The sequence below is a fragment of the Urocampus carinirostris genome, chromosome 2 (assembly GCF_059441175.1).
Source record: "Urocampus carinirostris isolate Australia breed hairy pipefish chromosome 2, RoL_Ucar_1.0, whole genome shotgun sequence".
Classification (NCBI taxonomy): domain Eukaryota; kingdom Metazoa; phylum Chordata; class Actinopteri; order Syngnathiformes; family Syngnathidae; genus Urocampus; species Urocampus carinirostris.
This window is the reverse complement of record NC_142350.1, coordinates 47,579,455-47,595,652: the sequence shown is the minus strand read 5'-3', so window position 1 is coordinate 47,595,652 and position 16,198 is coordinate 47,579,455. Positions and strand designations below refer to the sequence as shown.

General features: G+C 38.4%; 2 protein-coding genes across 4 annotated transcripts in view; both read left to right on the top strand.

The window, feature by feature from the left end:
* mdc1 (mediator of DNA damage checkpoint 1) overlaps positions 1–10,697 on the top strand; it is a 31,298-nt gene extending 20,601 nt beyond the window's left edge. For 2 of the 3 annotated variants that reach the window (XM_088326798.1, XM_088326799.1), the window contains 5 exons: positions 1,205–1,330; positions 3,446–3,628; positions 3,703–3,828; positions 6,505–6,615; positions 7,841–10,697. In XM_088326798.1, coding sequence (XP_088182924.1) covers positions 1,205–1,330; positions 3,446–3,628; positions 3,703–3,828; positions 6,505–6,615; positions 7,841–7,993 — 699 coding nt within the window. In that variant the 3' untranslated portion in view covers positions 7,994–10,697. Of the gene's footprint in view, positions 1–1,201; positions 1,331–3,445; positions 3,629–3,702; positions 3,829–6,504; positions 6,616–7,840 lie in introns of all 3 variants that reach the window. The other variant, XM_088326800.1, reaches the window with a different exon arrangement.
* Positions 10,698–11,322: 625 nt separating this feature from the next.
* Positions 11,323–16,198, top strand: part of LOC148372186 (uncharacterized) — a 36,568-nt gene continuing 31,692 nt past the window's right edge. The window contains exon 1 of the mRNA XM_088326797.1: positions 11,323–11,465. The gene's annotated coding sequence lies outside the window, so the exon portion shown is untranslated. The remainder of the gene's footprint in view (positions 11,466–16,198) is intronic.

Below are 16,198 nucleotides of genomic sequence, written 5' to 3'. Positions count from 1 at the left end.
GAGTAATTTGCTATTTGCCTGCTCCCCGGTATCCCAGATTAAAAAAAACAAAACATAATTAACATTAGAAATGAATATGATCGTAAAGGTAAAATGAAATTGTACTAACCTCTGGAGTGGCATGACTTAAGGTAAGTAGAGTGAAGTTAGTGGGTGGATGCAGAGAGGGGAGAGCTTGCAGTTTGAAATGAAAACTTCCATTTGCGAGAATTGTCAAGCCCTTAGGGGATATCTTTGCTTTAAACGCCTCCTTATATTTAATATTAATCTGGATCACAAATTGTTCAAGGCAATTCAACTTAGCGAGGTCATTAATGCGTATGCCTTCTTCACATATCTTGATAATCACAGATTGTTTTCATCTTTTTGCTTCACCCGTTAGCATCACTTCAGCTTTGGGACCCATACCAAATAAATATAGTGCAAGAAATACATTATTGTCTTTACGTTTTGAGTATATTAAGTATATTGAATATTCCAAACTGATTGAGGAGAAAGGGATAGTGGGAGATAGTTTAGCCAATAACATTTGTATTTCTATGATGCCGTCAAAAACCAACACCAGACCAGCATGTTATATTACATCCACCAATAGCAGATGGGCATCTTGCAGGCGAAACTCATCATATGCACCAACACCTTAAAGTTTTGTGAACCCAAATTAATTTGTTGTTGATGTCGTATAGTGGGGGAAAAGCCACAAAGGCCGAAAAGTCATCTTATTACACCGTGTATCCTAGGTGTTCATGTGATGTTCATTTATTGGCTAAAGTGTGACTTTAAAAAAATCTAAACTAATCAAAGCTCAATTCACAGGGTCCAAGATTTAAGATGAGTTTTTTTTCTCTAATCAATAGATTTTTTTAGCAATAGTAGTGGGCTTAATAATACACACTGTCCCTTTAAGTTACAACATTAGTTACGGTCAGAGTGTCCAAGCTCGTTATAAAAACAAACGCACTTGGGCTTGTATGAGTAACTCAAATTGTGGCTGCCAAATGGAATCTTAAGTAGCTCACAGTTGATATGGTGGAACATAACCTTGAGTGCTTCTGCCGATTCATCCTTTCCGACTAATGCGCTTCAGTCGTCATCGATGAAAACAAAACGCCTCACTGATATGCTAACTTACCGTTTATGCGCGCATGAAATAAGGGGAAATGAGCAGCTTTTCGATCACATGTTGATTTTTTTTTATTCCCAGGTTCAGACACCCATCGGCAGCAGGGAGAAAACGCTGGATGCTGCCGGAAAGTCCTCCACCGTGATTAATCCAAAGTCTTCCCTGTCAAAGAGAACGCGGTTACGTAGTGCCAACCACTCTTACAAGGTTTGTGTTGGATGTCGATGTGGTGTTTTGTGCTGCCCACCATGGCTTCAAATTTAGATAGATATATAATAGTGCTGTATAAGTATTTGGCCTCCTTCCTGAATTCTGTGTTTATTTGCATATTAATCACTCACAAAGGTTTCAGATGATCAAAAATCTAGGCCTATTTGACCCTATGTGAAAAAGTAATTGCCCCCCCCTGTTAAATCACAAAGTAACTGGGACTAACCACAGTTTGAGTTCAATTCCACAGGCCACGTCCAAAATTGATTGCCACACCACTGATGTCAAATCAAGAAATCACTTATATTGAATCTGTTAGACAAAATGACGAGGCTACAAATTCTCAAGAACACAATTGACATGCCACAATCCAAAGAAATTCCAGAAGAAATGAGAAAAAATCCAATTGAAATATATCCGTGCGGAAAAGTTCACAAAAGGAATTTCCGAGGCTGCAGGGGTCCAGCGAAGCCGTGTCAGAGTATCCACAAATGGTGAAAACTGGGAACAGTGACAAACTTTCTCAGGAGTGGTCAACCAACTAAGATTACTCCATGAGTGTGATGCCTGCTCATTCAGGAGGTTCCAAAAGAACCTTGAAAAACATCCAAGTAACTGCAGTCCTTGTTGGCCTCAGTTAGTTAGATAGATAGATAGATAGATAGATAGATAGATAGATAGATAGATAGATAGATAGATGGATAGATAGATACTTTATTCATCCCCGAAGGGAAATTCACATTTCCAGCAGCATCCTTGAGCTGAGAACAATACAATAATAAAGAAAAAAGAATACAATATACAAATACCCAATGTGACGTGCAAATGCCCACTGTAGCGTGTTATATAGAATGTCTAAATAGTGCTACACAGTTAGTCAGTGATAATAACTACTGTCACAAAAGAACACAAAAAGTCGTCTCACGTTTGTCATATAGCATCTTGATTATCCTCAAGACTTTAGGAGAAACATTCTGGGCACTTATGAGTCAAAAACTGAAGTTTTTGGAAGGTTTGCCGTCTGTTACATCTGGCGTGAAAATGGGACAACATTTGACAAAGAGAACATGATGCCAACAGAAACACATGGTGTGGCGGTGTGATGGTCCGGCGCTATTTTGCTGCCTCAGGACCAGGACAACTTACTGTGGTTAACAGAATAATTAATTCTGGTGTTGACCAGAAGAGCTTGAAGGAGAACCTTCGGCTATCAGTTCGTGCCGTCAAACTTAAGCGCTCTTGGATCATTCAGCAGGCAACTACTTCTTTACATAGAGCCAAATAGGTTTTATTTTTTTTGTGCCTTAATAAATAGAATTGACATTTACAAACTGCATTTTGTATTTCCTTGGGTTGTCTCTGTATGATATTAAAATTTGTTTTAAGATCTGAAATCTTTGTGAGTAATAAATATGCAAAAAACACAGAAATCAAGAAGGAGACGAATACTTTTGTACGGCACTGTGTGTGTTCATGCTCGTGGCTTTGTTTAGGGTAGCATGAATATGGTGAAAGTAGGAAAATGCCTGTCCAAACGCCAACCCCCAAAAATTATGAAAAAGAAGAGTTCATATGAGCACACACAACACAAGCTTGACAGTGGCTCCAATGATGACCCAAGGCAGAATATGGCAGCAGAGAGTAAGAGAGTTCCAAATTACGTACAGCACCTTTAAGAAACTAAATATGCAAGTGAAGAAATCCAATTAACAAGCTTGGCGTATAGACAGGAACTCACCCAAAGTTACGTGTAAGGTGTATCAACTGTCCTTTAAGCTTCTGTTCAACAGCAGTGACAATCTCCTCCTTCACCGCGGAAGCCCATCGTTCCGCGTTTAAGGTCAATGATTTGCAATTAGATTGCAAAAAATGATTCATCAAATCGGCTAATTTGTTCAAACGTACATACAATTATTTCGCTAGGCAGTGTAATCCTCCATTTAGGCAAAAAAGCCGCCAGAACAAAAATGTGCTTTGCCAGCCCCCGCTTGCAGCATGATGCCTTTGAGGATAGTTGACCGCAGAGTTATTTTTCAACCCGTGATGCACTGAAGCTACAGTGCTAATTTTGCCCAAAATTAAACCAACCGACCTGATTTTTGTCCTGCTCAGGTGCTTTTTACAGGCGTGGTAGACGAGGCCGGGGAGAAAGTTCTTGCCCGTTTGGGCGGTTCGCTTGCCAACAGCACGGCCGACATGAACTGCCTCGTGACGGATAAAGTGCGCCGAACTGTCAAGTTTATTTGCGCCGTGGCAAAAGGCATACCTATCGTCAACGTGCACTGGCTGCACCAGGTTGGTCGCAAAAATGGAAGAAATCCGAAAAAAACAACAATCCAGATCATTTACGGAAGAGTTTTGTCTTCTAGAGCGACAAAGCCGGGAGGTTACTTCCTCCCGACGACTTCATGATCAACGATCCGGAGCAGGAGAAGAAGTTTAATTTCTGTTTGCAGGAGACGCTCAGTCTCTCCGGTAGTCGCCCTCTCTTGGAGGTATGCAAAGTCCTTTAACGTCAGAATTATGGAATATTTATAATATATATACACAGTTGTGGTCAAAAGTTTACATACACTTGTGAAGAACATCTATCTTTCTAATGTCATGGCTCTCTTGAGTTTCCAATTATTTCTCTGATAGAGTGAATGGAACAGATAGTTCTTTGTCACAAAAAACATTCACGAGGTTTGGTTCTTTTAGGTTGGGTCATGTTTATTTGTGACGTCCTTAATCTCAGAGTCTCAAAGGGCTGCACAGACCACAGACTATTATTACACCATCCCCTGATCTAAAACCTTTATGAGGGCAAGGAAAAAAGCAAAAACCGCAACATGAGGAAAATGAAGAAACTTTGAGAAGGGACCACACATGAGGTAATTCCCCTTCCAGGATGAACAGGCTGCAATGGGTGTTGCAATAACAAATAATTAACAGATATTGTCAACATGAAATATAGGTTATTCATATAATATAGATTAGAAGTGTGTTTTAAGCCTTGAATTAAACAGTTAAAACAATTTTTACCACGTGTATTTCTCTTAAATTGATTTGGGGGTCCACACTCCCTGAGGGCTTATTCACTACTCAACTGCTTTTCATCTTTATGATGCTGGTACGCCAGATTATCAGAGATCTACATTTTTGGGGGGCATCAACACAGGACAGAACATTGTGTACTGCCCCCTCTCATAACTTGATGAACTGTACAGATCTTCTTGAGTCAAGAGAACTCAGAAAATTGTTAAGGCCACTTGTTTGAAATTTCGCCCTCAAGTAGATAATTTGGTACCATCAAGTCTGGAATTTATAGACTGAAAAAGCGTTAATATCCGGTAACATGTCCCCTGGCCATTTTCATTTCAATTAGGCAATTTTGGTAGCCATCCACAAGCTTCTGGCAAGCTTCTGGTTGAATCGTTGACCACTCCTCCCGACAGAATTTGTGCAGTTCAGTTAAATTTGGCTTTCTGACATAGACTTGTTTCTTCAGCATTGTCCACAAGTTCTCAATGGGGTTTAAGTCAGGACTTTGGGAAGGCCATTTCAAAACCTTAATTCTAGCCTGATCTAGACATTCTATTACCACTTTTTACGTGTGTGAACTATTTGTTCCAATCACTTTAATAGAGAAAATTTAGAGTTGTAGAAATAACTGGAAAACCAAGAGAGCCATGACATTATGTTCTTCACAAGCCTATGTAAACTGTACATATATATAATATATATATATATATATATATATATATATATATATATATATATAATTTGCATCTTCCAGGTATTGTGTAACAATGCATCCCTTGGAGTTGTTGGGTAAATCGTCATGATGCTTAAGTTGCAGGACAGTGGGCGATCAAAAATTGCCTTCATAAGGAAATTATAAGAAGATATGAATAAAAAAATATTTACACTACCTGCCATTCAAAAGTTTAGGGTCAACCAGACAATAGTATGTTTTCCATGAAAAGTCGCCCTCTTTTTTTATTAATCAAAATTGATACAAAATAAATTAAAAGTATAGTTGAGACATTGACATGGTTAGAAGTAATGATTTTTATCTGACAAAAAGAAGTATCTTTCAAACTTGGCTTTCGTCAAAGAATGAAAATTTATAAGCCACCCCGAACTTTTTGACTTTAGTGTATATAATGTATATACATATAAATAAAAATAATTAATAGATAAAATATAATAAAAAGAAATTAAATTAAGTATAAAAAAATAATAATAAATCAATAAGAATATATGAATGTATTTAGAATGATTTACTAAAATTAATAAATAAAAATGAGGAATTGATGAGTAAAAAAATATTACTTAAATAAATCATAAGCATAAATTAATAAAATGAATTAATACAATACAATAATTACCAAAAAGTCTTCTTGAGCACATATAATTTTCATATTGGCAATGTTTATCATTTTCCAAAATGTAACCCACAAAAAACAAATTTGTTGACAACATGTTGAAAAGTGGGTTTGTTGACATTTTGGATTTTTTTTGGGTGAATACAAAAAAAATCTACACAAATTGAAATGAATTGCTCATTCTTTTTCGTTTTGTATGATAATTCAAAATTTAATATTATATGTGGATAAGGTGGTGGGAAAAGGGTACCTTACTTATTTGCAGGTGTATAGCATACATTTCTATGCATTTTTTTTATTATCAAGTTAATTGACAAACACAATTTATTTTATTGTTTTATGTCATTGAATATTTTGTCTATCTGTCCAAAACGTCATTATTTGAATAAATAGGGATATTAGAAATCTGATTCCTCCAATAATCCAAAAAATAATAGACAGATTTATCGTTTATGAAATGAATGGTTAGTTGCAGCCCTACACATAATATTAATTATTTGTAATATTTTTGGAAGTGCTTTGACTTCATTAATTGTTTGTATGATTTATATTCTTTTAAAATATTGTTTATTTTTAATAAGACCAACACTTGGTGTTATCCGGGAACAATTTTGTAGTTATATTATGTTTTTTATTTTTTGCATGGTCACAAGATCCACATCACTAAATTATTATTTATTTGTAATATTCTTTGTACTTGTTTTAACTTCGTTAATTGTTTTTATGATCTATATTTCTTGTTCCTTCTTGATTTTGTCCGGAAATCAATTTGTAGATCTATTATGTTTTGTTTTTTTGCAGGGTTACAAAATCCACATCACCAAATCTGTGAAGCCCGAACCGCTTCAGTTGCGAGAGATCATTTCTTGCAGCGGGGCCAAGTGTCTCCCGAAGATGCCTTCCTCACACAAGGTGCACATTTCATAAAGTCTATTTTTTAGATTCATTTATTAAAATAAGGGCTCCAGCACCCCCGCAACCCTAATGAAGATGAGCCTTTCGTAAGATGAATGAATACTTTATATTGCATTTGCTATTTCATTGCTAGTTTTGACAATGTCATTGTTTGAGCTATTAAAATAATATTCATAAATCAATGAATTTAAGTAACTGAAATACCTGTGTTGAAATGTATTCCATAAATTTAAAAAAAATGAGAGAAAGGTAAAGATAAATTATAAAATAAAGATGTGAATTCAAAATAAATGAATTAAAAAAATAAATACCTCAAAATATAAAAGAAAATTCAAAAATTCAAAAATATGTACAAATAAAGAAATACATTTCAAAAATAAAGAAATGAATTTGAAAAATAAATTGATTTAAAATCAATATGTTAAAAATAAATTGAAAAATAAACACATTTAAAAATAAATTTGAAAAAAACAATTAAAAAATCATAAAATAAAGAAGTGAATTCAAAATAAATGAATTAAAAAATAAATACATCAGAATATAAAGGAATTAAAGGAGGAAATTCAAAAATATATACAAATAAAGAAATACATTTCAAATATTAAGAAATGAATTAATTTATATATAAAAACATGCATTTCAGGTAATATATATATATATTAATTTTATATATATATATATATATATATATACATATATATATATATATATATATATATATATATATTACATAATATACTAGAAGGTTTTTAAAACATCGAATAACAAAGATATAAACTAGAAATGAAGTACAAAATACATTTGAAAAAAAATCGGGAAGTAAGATGCATTTGAAAAAAAGATCAAGAAATATACCAAAAATACTATAATGATTTTAAGAAACAAGTTAATAAGAATAACATTTAGATTCAAAAAATTAAAGTAAAGATAAGAAATAGAGATAAATACGGAAACAAAAAAGATAAAGAGATAGATTATTAAATTAACAAATAAAGACATAAATTTGATTTAAAAAATGTAAATCAAAAATGGTTAAAGCAGAAAGACATAGAAATAAATTAATAAATAAATGTTAATATAAAGAATTAATAAAAAATAAAGAAAACAATAAATAGATGAGAAAAGGAAAGATAAATTAATTTTAAAATGTATTTTCAAATAAAACATTTTGAAAAAACAGTCATTTATAGACACCCATGCGTTTTATCTCCTCCCTCCCCAGCCCAACACCATGGTGATCTCCTGCTCAGAGAATTGGCCGCTGTGCCGGGCAGCCCTCTCGGCGTCCGTTCCGGTCGTCACCGCCGAGTTCGTCCTCTCGGGGATACTGCAGCACAAGTTAGACTTTGACGCTCACAAATTGGCCTGCCCGTAACATCACGTTCGTAGAGCCCGATGATGAATTATCTGATGGTCGTTCCGATATATTAAAAAAATCTGAATTTTTGTACATTAACACATGCATATTAAATCATAGACTGCCATCGATGGAAACTATGTGCACATGTATTTTTACTGTGAGCCAGCAGTGAAGGAATTATTACACTAGTCAAGTCAAGCTGGTCCTCCTGGAAGGTAATCCCCCTTCCAGGATGACCAGACTGCGATGGTTGCATTGCACTAGAATGGCAATGCGCCATAAGAGCATCACTCGCCTTCAGACGAGAAAGCATTTCCCTTTTTGACAAAGTCATTGTCCTCTAGAGTGACCTAGCTGTTTGCTTGTGATCCTGAGAGCTTAGCATGTCTTTCCGGAAAAGTTTATGATTCGGCAAAACCAAAAATGCCGAGTCAGCTTTTTTTGGTGCAGTTTTCAAATCTGGGGTCCCCTTAACTGACTGCCAGTAAAATACTGTTCCGACCTGGGAGAATGGAATGTCTTTCTGGGAGAAATTCCGAGTCAACAAAGCAAAAAGTTTCAAGTAAGCTTTTTTTTCCAACCTACCTAGTTGCCTGTGCCTGTAAAATGCAGTGTTTATATTTAATGTTGTTCTGGACTGGGAGAGTGGGATGTCTTTCTACGAAATATTCCGAGTTCCAGTAAACTTTTTCTGATTTTTTTTTTCACATCTAGGGTAACCTACCTTACTGCCTGTGACAGATGGTGTTAATCTTCAATGTCATTGTAGCTTGGGAGAGTAGAAAGTGTTTCTGGGAAGAAAATGCTCAGTCGGCAAAACACAAATTGCTGAGTTAGCTTTTTGGGCAGTTTTCACATCTAGGGTAACTTACCTTACTCCCTGTAAAATGTGTTGATGATATTTACTGTTGATCTAGCCTGGCACAGTATGATGTGTTGTTTGTAGGAATTCTGAGTCAACAAAACAAAAGGTTTCTGTAAGCTTTGTTGAATTTGTTTTCACATCCAGGGTAACCTACCTCTCTGCCCGTGACAGATGATGTTATTCTTCAATGTAGTTGTGCCTTGGAAAAGCGAAGAGCTTCTGGGAAGAAAAATGCTCAGTCAACAAAACAAAAATTGCTAATTTTGCTTTACAGGCCTTCTTTACATCTAGGATAACTTACCTTACGGCCTGTAAAATAAGGTGTTGATATTTAATGTTGTTCTGGCCTGGGAGAGTGGAATTTCTTTCTAGGAAGAATTCCGAGTCAACAAAACAAAAAGTTCCGGTAAGCTTTTTGGGGGGTTTTCACATCTAGGGTCGCCTATCTTACTCCCTATGACAGATGGTGTTAATCTTCAAAGTCTTTCTGGGAAGAAAAATGCTCAGTCAACAAAACCAAAAGTGTGGAGTCAGCTTTTTAAAGATTTTTTTTTTCACATCGAGGGTAACTAACCTTACTGCCCTTGGCAGATGGTTTTAATACTTAATGTCGTTGTGGCCTGGGAGAGTAGAAAGTCTTTCTGGGAAGAGAAATGTTAGGTTAACAAAACCAAAAGTGTTAAGTCAGCTTTTTGGGGAAATCTTCAAGTCTAGGGTAATTCACCTGACTGCCTGTGAAAGATGATGGTCATATCCAAACACTTTTCCCATTTTCTTGGGGTAACAAACACAGACAAACATACAGATAAACGTATATATACTTAGATCCCAAAAAGAAACGCAATCAACACTCTCACTTTGCTTGCGGGTAATAACAAGAAAAAAAAACAGTTCTTTAATTAAACCTTTTTAATTTTCTTTTTTCATGCATGTACCCAAACTTTTTACAGATGGTGCGTGAGCAGAAGTGCACGGATAGGAGAATAATGACCCGTCATTGTCTTTGTCACCTCCCCGGTAATCAGTGGCTCTTAAAAGCGGTTGGGGGTGCGTAATCATACCGGAAGCCGTCCGGTTTGCAGAGGCGGGTACTCGTGTTTCCTGGTATCGAGAGTGCGCGGGTGCCTATAGGTTTCTAAATGATGATGAACAGAGAGGAATGTTCTCCGGTCTCCATTAAGCACCGCCAAACATTCCATTAAGGCCTCGTGGAATTTTATTTGCTTCCCGGCGGAGGGGCGGTCCCTTTTGGGTCGTCATCAATATCTTATGCGAGTTGTCCTTGCAGGGTAATCAATTATGCATGTAGATGTTTTTATTCTTTGATTGTATTATTATTCGTCTGAGTCAGATCAGGAGGCCTCTCTTGCTACTAGTAAACATGTCTGTTTCATGTGTGGGAGCAAACCCCTACCCCAAAAAAATTGCCTTGAGAGAAATGAGCACCACCAGGCTGTACTTGCCCACTGGAAGTGGTGCCCTTACGACCCTGGTGGTTAAGCGATCATGCACATTCCGGCCTTTTTTAACATCTTACCTAATGTTTACTATTATGTGTACAGTAATGCTAATTGTAATTCACCCTGGTCAATCCTGGAAGGGGGATTACCACATGTGAGGTCCTTTCTCAAGGTTTCTCTTTTCTCCTCACACTGAGGTTTTTGAGTTTTTCCTTGCCCGCATGCTGGTTTAAGATCAGGTAATTGTGTAATTTTGTAACTGTAATCCTGTGCAGTCCTTTGAGACATTTTTGTGATTAAGGGCTATATAAATAAATTTGACTTGACTTGACTTTTTTTCAGCTGTAAGCCAAAGTCAGCAATATTCAAATAATAAAAGGCTTGAAATAGTTCAGTTGATGTGTAATGAATCCAGAATGTATGACATTTTTGTTTTTTTAATTGCATTACAGAAAATAAAGAACTTTATCACAATATTCTAATTTTCTGAGACAGTCCTGTATATATATAATTATGGGCAGCACGGTGGCGCAGTGGTTAGCGCGTGTACGGTACATTTCTGAAGTCATGAGATGGAACCTTCCTGTGTGGAGTTTGCATGTTCTCCTCGTGCTTGCTTGGGTTTACTCCGGGTTCCTCCCACATTACGAAAACATGCGTGTCAGGTTAGTGACAGGTTAGTGAGTTGTCTGTCTCTGTGTGCCCTGCTACTGGCTGGTAACCAGTTCAGGGTGTCCCCCACTCACTGCCCGAGGATAGCTGGGATGGGCTCCAGCACCCCCACGACCCTACTGAGGATAAGATGTGCAGATAATGGATGGATGGATATATATATATATATATATATATATATATATATTATAATATTGTGCATAATACCGAATGAGCTTTGTGCGCATGCGCAGTTCCCGGCTAGAGCTGAGTCTTTCCGAGTTTTAAACTGCTTCCAAACGTGGAGCCCGAGTCGCCGAGTGCAGCAGCAATAAAGCATCTCTGGAGGGGGAGGCATGGGGGAGGAAGTGCAAGTGAGGAGGGGGAGAGAGAGAGAGCAAGTGAGGAGGGGGGGACCCCACGTAGGAAAGATTGAGGCGCATCTGCACCAGCGAGTGACGGACGAAAGAAGCTCAGTTTGCAGCCTGACCTACCGCAGCTTCCCAAGCAGGTAGGCGACCCCAACCCTAATAGCAACCCCCCCCCCCCCCCTCCCTTTTGCCCCCATCCCTTCACAATCGTATGTCTCCCACTCCGTTTCTCCGGGGCGCTAGGGGTTAAATTCTGCAGCTTTTTCACGCTGCGTCTGCTGTCCCGGACCCTGCGGGGAAGCATTCGGAATTTGCTTGATGCTGAATATTCTAGGTTAATGCACCCTATTCTTTTCAATTTTCTTATTGCGCTGCATTTGTCTGCTATGGTATCGTTAATTCGCCTGTCAGCCCCGGGGGAAATTAAGTCCTAAATTATTAATTAGAATGATTTTACCGGTAGTTAGAAATTAAATATACTTCAATAGGTATAGTGGTGCGATTTGGGTGAGATTGACAGTTATATCATTTGTTGTCATGTTTTTCTTCTAAGGGTTTGGATGAAACATTTTTAGCTACAGTTTTAAGTACTGAAATTGATTTTTTTGCCTTATTGGTTTCAACATTATTTCTCATTTAAATGTCTTACCATTATTGTATTTGACAGAATGCTATAAAGAATGTGTTATGCATTCATCATACATATATGTATACATTTTAAAGGGAGAGTGTTTTATCAGACCACTAAATGTCGCTGTATTGCATACCTGTCAACCTGAGCCAATTACTTCCCTTATTAATGATTGCAATTAACCCCTTTGGGCGATAATGAACCTTACAAACACAACTCGGCACCTATTTACTCACAGAAAGACGGACTATGTAGAATAAAAACAAAGATCATTTGTGCGAACGGGTTTATTTAAAAAAACAAATAAATGCTTCATCAAGAATAACATTTTGTTAAATGTTCACGGTTCAAGGATCCCTTAACCACTTTCGTCGTCAAAGCACCACTTTCTTTGGTGTGTCTTGGGCAAGTCCAGCCTGGCGGCGCCCATGCCTCTCCAGGCCCTTTTTGGGGGTAAGGGGTTTGCTCCCCTAGATGAAACCGACTGATTTCCATGGATACCAGTAGCACGAGAATCTTCTTGATTTGACTCAGATACAGCACCTTCATCTTCTAGTTGCCGTTATTTTTTTCATGTATCGCGACAATATTCGCTTTCTACTTCGTTATCTGGTAGAAGTGACTGAGACGATCTGAATCAAAACCGAAAAGGGCAAAACGAGATTGGTCTACCAAAAAGATGAGTTTTTAAAAAAAATATTAAGAATAAAAAAAGGTCCTGAACAAGAATTGTTGGACGGTGCACGCAATCTGAAATGATCAAAATACCTTTAAAATACGATAAAAACATAAATTTACAAGTATGTCGTTGCATGCATTGTTTAAAATATCTCTACATTATTTTCTTCTACAGAAGGCTATAAAGTACACATTGGTATGTGTTTATCATATATATATTTGAGTTTTGGACAAAATGCGTATGAATTGCTTCTACTATGCTTGACTACTTGCTTAATATATTTTTAATCACGTCGCTGAGAGGAACCATGTGTTAACAATGCCCAATTGAGTTCAAAGAGCACTTATTTTTTTCTCCACACCGCGCTTATCTGCTTTTACTGTACTTTTGCCCTGGGTGTTTCAGCCACGGAGCGCATTATGCTGGGGGAAAGAGGGCGGGTGGTTGGGTGAATGAGAGTGATTTCACGTACGTCCTGGCATCTTTTATTTTACAATGAAAAAGGTGAAAGTTAGAAAAGTGCTGTTTCAAATACAGTCCAAATGCCAACCAAACCCCCCAAAAAGATAAAAAAGGATGACATTTTTTTGGGCAAAATTAAAAATTTCACTCGCAATAAAAGTAGCTGTGATGATGATTTCAGTAAGTACAATATTTTGAAGTTGTGGACACCGCCTTTAATTATTTTCTACTGCCTGAATTTAGTATTTTAGTTCAATTTAAAGATTGAAATATTTAATAATGTGCCTTATGCTCAATATTTCTTTTCATATTTGGTGATACTGTATTAGTAATTTCCCACAATATATTGATCAGGGATCCGCAAATCCCTAATCAGGGCTATTATGGATGACCTGACAGTCACCACAGAAATGGTGGTAGGGTACAGATCTTTTAAGGGATGGAAACACTCATCAGGGTGGCTTCAATGGGATTCAAACCAGCTAAGTCCAGATCGCTAGTGGTGAAGAAGGGTAAGGTTACATACAGGTTCCAAACATCATTTAGGAGTCGATGATTCCTTCAGTCACAGACAAGCCTATTCAAAGCTTGGGCGGGGTCTTCAACAGCAGCCTCAAAGACTCCATATCCGTCAAGGCAACCTGTCTGGAACCAGACAGCCTGCTAAAGGAGTGGAGAGATCTGACCTCCCGGGCAAGTTCAAGGCGTGGAAATACCAACATCGGATCTTACCTGGGATACTATGGTCGCTACATGTATATGAGGTCCCCATCTCCACTGAGGAGAAATAGGAGAGGAAGTTCAGCTCCTGTCTCAGGAGATGGTTGGGGTTGCCTAAGAGCCTCAGTAACATCGTCTTTTATGGGAACACCACAAAGCACCGGTGTCCCTTGAATTCCCTGCAAGAGAGGTTCAAGATGACTTGGACCAGCGAGGTGCTGCTGTAAGAGACTCAAGGGACCCAGAGGTGTCCCAGGCAGGAGTTGAGCCTGAGACAGAGACATGACTACGCCACAGAGATTTGGTGAGTGTCGTGGCCCATGGCAGAGCAGGTCTGGGGATGTTCTCAAAACCATCTCGGCACAGGGAGTGCATGGGGGAAGAGAACCGTTGGCAGATTCAGGAGGAAGTGGAGGGGCCCTCCTCCTCTTGGCCTGTGGGACAGCAGTGGAGGGAGAATAACGAGCAGAGCGACTGGTTTGAGGCAACAGGGAACCAGGACCTGGTGGGGCCAGACATCCTACAGGTCTCAGAGAGCACCAAGGACATCGTGTTGATGGAGCGGACAGTGCCATGGGAGGACCGCTTGAGGGAAACCTACAAAGTACCAACCGCTGACAAGCTGTATGCTGCCATCAAAGTTGGCAGCAGATTATTTGTGGGGGACTCACTCCAAAAACATTTCGGTGCCCTGGGCATTATGGCAACAGCAAGGAGATGAGCCATCAAGCAGCTCGAGAGGTCTCTGGATCCGGAGAGGAGAACTATAAGGACAGGCAAATGCCACCTGAACACAAGTCACGAAGTTGATCGTCGTATAGTGTTGTTAGACCCGAAACACCCTATGCACCCAGGAAACATTACTGATGATGTGTCCGGGTGCATCGCCAGATGTATTTTAGAACTTTCAGTATATTTAAAAATATACATGTGTATTTTTTCATTTCAAAATAGTTAACATTTTTCAAATGATTATTTTTAAAATGCTTTCTATGATTTTTGGGAGTATAGCCGTTAATTTTTGTAATAAGTTTTCTTTTGGCTAAATATGTATGCTTGCTCTAAAGCCAGAGTGTGTAATATTTGACCACTAGATGGCACTGTATTGTCCAACGCGAAGGAAAACCAGTTCCACAGAGCACAGCGTAGCAGCAAAATGCCAGAAAAACATGGTAACGACTTCTAGGTATAGAATCTGCCATGTAAATGAAATACAAATTTCTCGATATTTTTTTACGAAAATTAATATTTGTACGATATTTCATGTATTTTTAACTAGTATTCAGATCAATGTTTTCTTCACTGAATTAAAGTGTTTTTGAGCCACTAAACATTGGCCCTTTTAAATTGATTGATTCTAATTATCAAGCTTTCAAAATTTTACAACCAATACTCGCATTTAATCGTCTTTATATTCCTTTGATGCAGCGTTGCTTGTAAAGTGACAGGCGAGCAGCCTAACGCTAAAGCGATGAGTACATTAGCTTAATGCAAGTTCGTCACACGCGTCTTTTTTTTGATGGCGAACTGAAGTTAAAAGGTTTAATGGTGTCCATTATCCCTCACCAGCCTCCTCCTCCTCTGAACGTCTGCAGAAACGCAGCAAAGCATTTACAAAACTTTTAAAGTACATCAAAAAATACTTTTTATATACCTTTAGCATTAACAAATCAGAAAAAGGAGGCTACCAGAGTATAGCACACAGATTTTTTTTTATCACTGTGTCCAAACATTCTGTATTACGATTACAATACAGAATAGTTATATAAAACTGATTAATCTGCTACCTTTCCGTGGTGAAGGAGTTAGTGTGTCCCAATGATTCTGGAAGCAATATTGTCTGGGGTCTTCAAGCCCCTGGTAGGGTCACTCATAACAAATAGGTCCTAAAGACCATGTTCTGTGCCTCTATCGTGGCGTCTGGTCGGAGCTGTGGTAGTTGGTGCCTGGCGTGGCGGCAACCCTCAGACCCGTTGGTGGTCACTGGCAAAGAGATGCCATCAAGCTGAAGGAGTCTTGTTGGGCCAACTTGGCCTATGGGACTCTGGAAGCAGCTGGCAGGCATCGGCTGGCTAAGCGGAATGCAGATTTGGCAGTCTCTGAGGCAAAAACTGAAGCTTGGGAGGAGTTTGGTGAGGCCATGGAAGGATACTTCCAAACGGTTTTGAGGAAATTCTGGTCTACCATCTGGCGTCATAGGGGGAGAAGCGGTTTGCCTTCAACACTGTGTATAGTGGAGATGGGGCGCTACTGACCTCGACTCAGGACTTTGTGAAGCGGTGGGCAGAATACTTCGAAGACATCCTCAATCCCACCCACACGTCTTTCTCTAAGGAAGAAGTGCCCGGGAACTCAGAGGTTGGCCCTCATATCTCTGGGGT